General features: G+C 41.7%; 1 protein-coding gene across 1 annotated transcript; it reads left to right on the top strand.

Annotated features, from left to right (window-relative positions):
• Positions 1–258: 258 nt before the first annotated feature.
• Positions 259–1,128, top strand: LOC147432563 (uncharacterized). The gene has a single exon (XM_086491956.1). It carries the CDS (start codon positions 259–261, stop codon positions 1,126–1,128), a length of 870 nt encoding a protein of 289 aa, XP_086348082.1.
• The last annotated feature ends 205 nt before the right edge of the window (positions 1,129–1,333 follow it).

Raw genomic sequence — 1,333 nt, 5'->3', positions numbered from 1 at the left:
GACGAGAAGGCCATGTTTGCAGTCCACATGCTGAAGTTAAGTGTCAAAGATGACATCCTTAGCCACCTAATGGATGTGAAGACTCCCAAGAAGGCTTGGGACACAATGAAGAACATCTATGAGTCAAAGAGCACCTCAAGGCAAGTAGCATTGAGAGCTAAACTTACTAGCACCAAAAGGAATCATGGAGAGGATGCTACAAGCTTCATCAAGAGGCTCAAAGATCTACATCAACAACTAGTAGTTGTTGGAGACAAGATGACACACAATGAGTTGTCTACAATCATCATCCATGGATTGAGAGAAGGATATGAAGGTCTTGTCCAAGGGCTTATTATCTTGAGGGAGAAGCCATCACTTGATGAGATGGAACAAATCCTTAGAGATGAGGATCAAAGGCAATCATCCATGAAGATCATACATGAAGGAGGAAAGAATACAAGTAGTACCACCAACAATGACAAAGCACTCTTTTCAGCAAGAGGAAGAGGAAGGACAAACACTCAAAGAGGAAGAGGAAGGAATCAACCCAACAACACTCATGATCAGTATTCTCATGAAGGTAACTCATCCTATCATGGTAGAAGAGGTCATTCATCTAGAGGTAGAGCAAGAGGAAGAGGTAGGAGCACCTACTACTCTATGCAATGTTATAAATGTTCAAAGTATGGGCATATTGCAAGGGATTACAGAAGCAACCAAGCTGATTGGAAAGGAAAATCAGCCAACTATATGGATGGAGACAAAGAAGAAGAAAGTTCAGATTGCTTTCATGAAGATACATCATTGATGTCCTTGGAGGAGATGGCAGCTCACACTCATGAAGACCCATGGTGGATTGATAGTGGGGCAAGCTCCCACATGACCTCACATGCTGAGTATTACTCTAGTCTAGATGATACTCATAATGGCATCATATATACAGCAGATAGTACTCCTAATAGTATTGCAGGTAAAGGAGATATACCCATTCAATTGGACACAGGAATGAAGAAGACTCTTGGAAATGTTCTCTTGGTACCATTCCTTACCAAAAACCTACTTTCAGTTGGAGCTATGACAGAGAAGGGCCTCAAAGTGGAGTTTGAAGGCCAACAATGCCTTATTAGAGATCCAAAGAATCACTAAAAAGTACTTGCCAAAGGGCAAAAGCATGGAAATCTCTTCAAATTGGAAGGAACACCATCAGCATTTTCAGCCACAGGTGGTGGTGAATCAGCACCTATTTCAGCCACAGAGTTATGGCATAAAAGGTATGGGGATTTGAGCTTCAAAATCATGTGTATGCTAAAGAGTCAAGGCATGGTTTTGGGCATTCCAACCTTACAAAGGA

This window comes from Adiantum capillus-veneris, chromosome 20, assembly GCF_014529385.1.
Source record: "Adiantum capillus-veneris isolate H3 chromosome 20, ASM1452938v2, whole genome shotgun sequence".
In the NCBI taxonomy this organism is placed as follows: Eukaryota; Viridiplantae; Streptophyta; class Polypodiopsida; order Polypodiales; family Pteridaceae; genus Adiantum; species Adiantum capillus-veneris.
Note: the sequence above shows the minus strand (reverse complement) of the source record. Positions and strands in the feature narration are given on the sequence as shown.

Bases quoted from the DNA above. Each gene is read 5' to 3' on its own strand.
- LOC147432563 (XM_086491956.1), top strand. From the start codon at position 259: ATGACACACAATGAGTTGTCTACAATCATCATCCATGGATTGAGAGAA.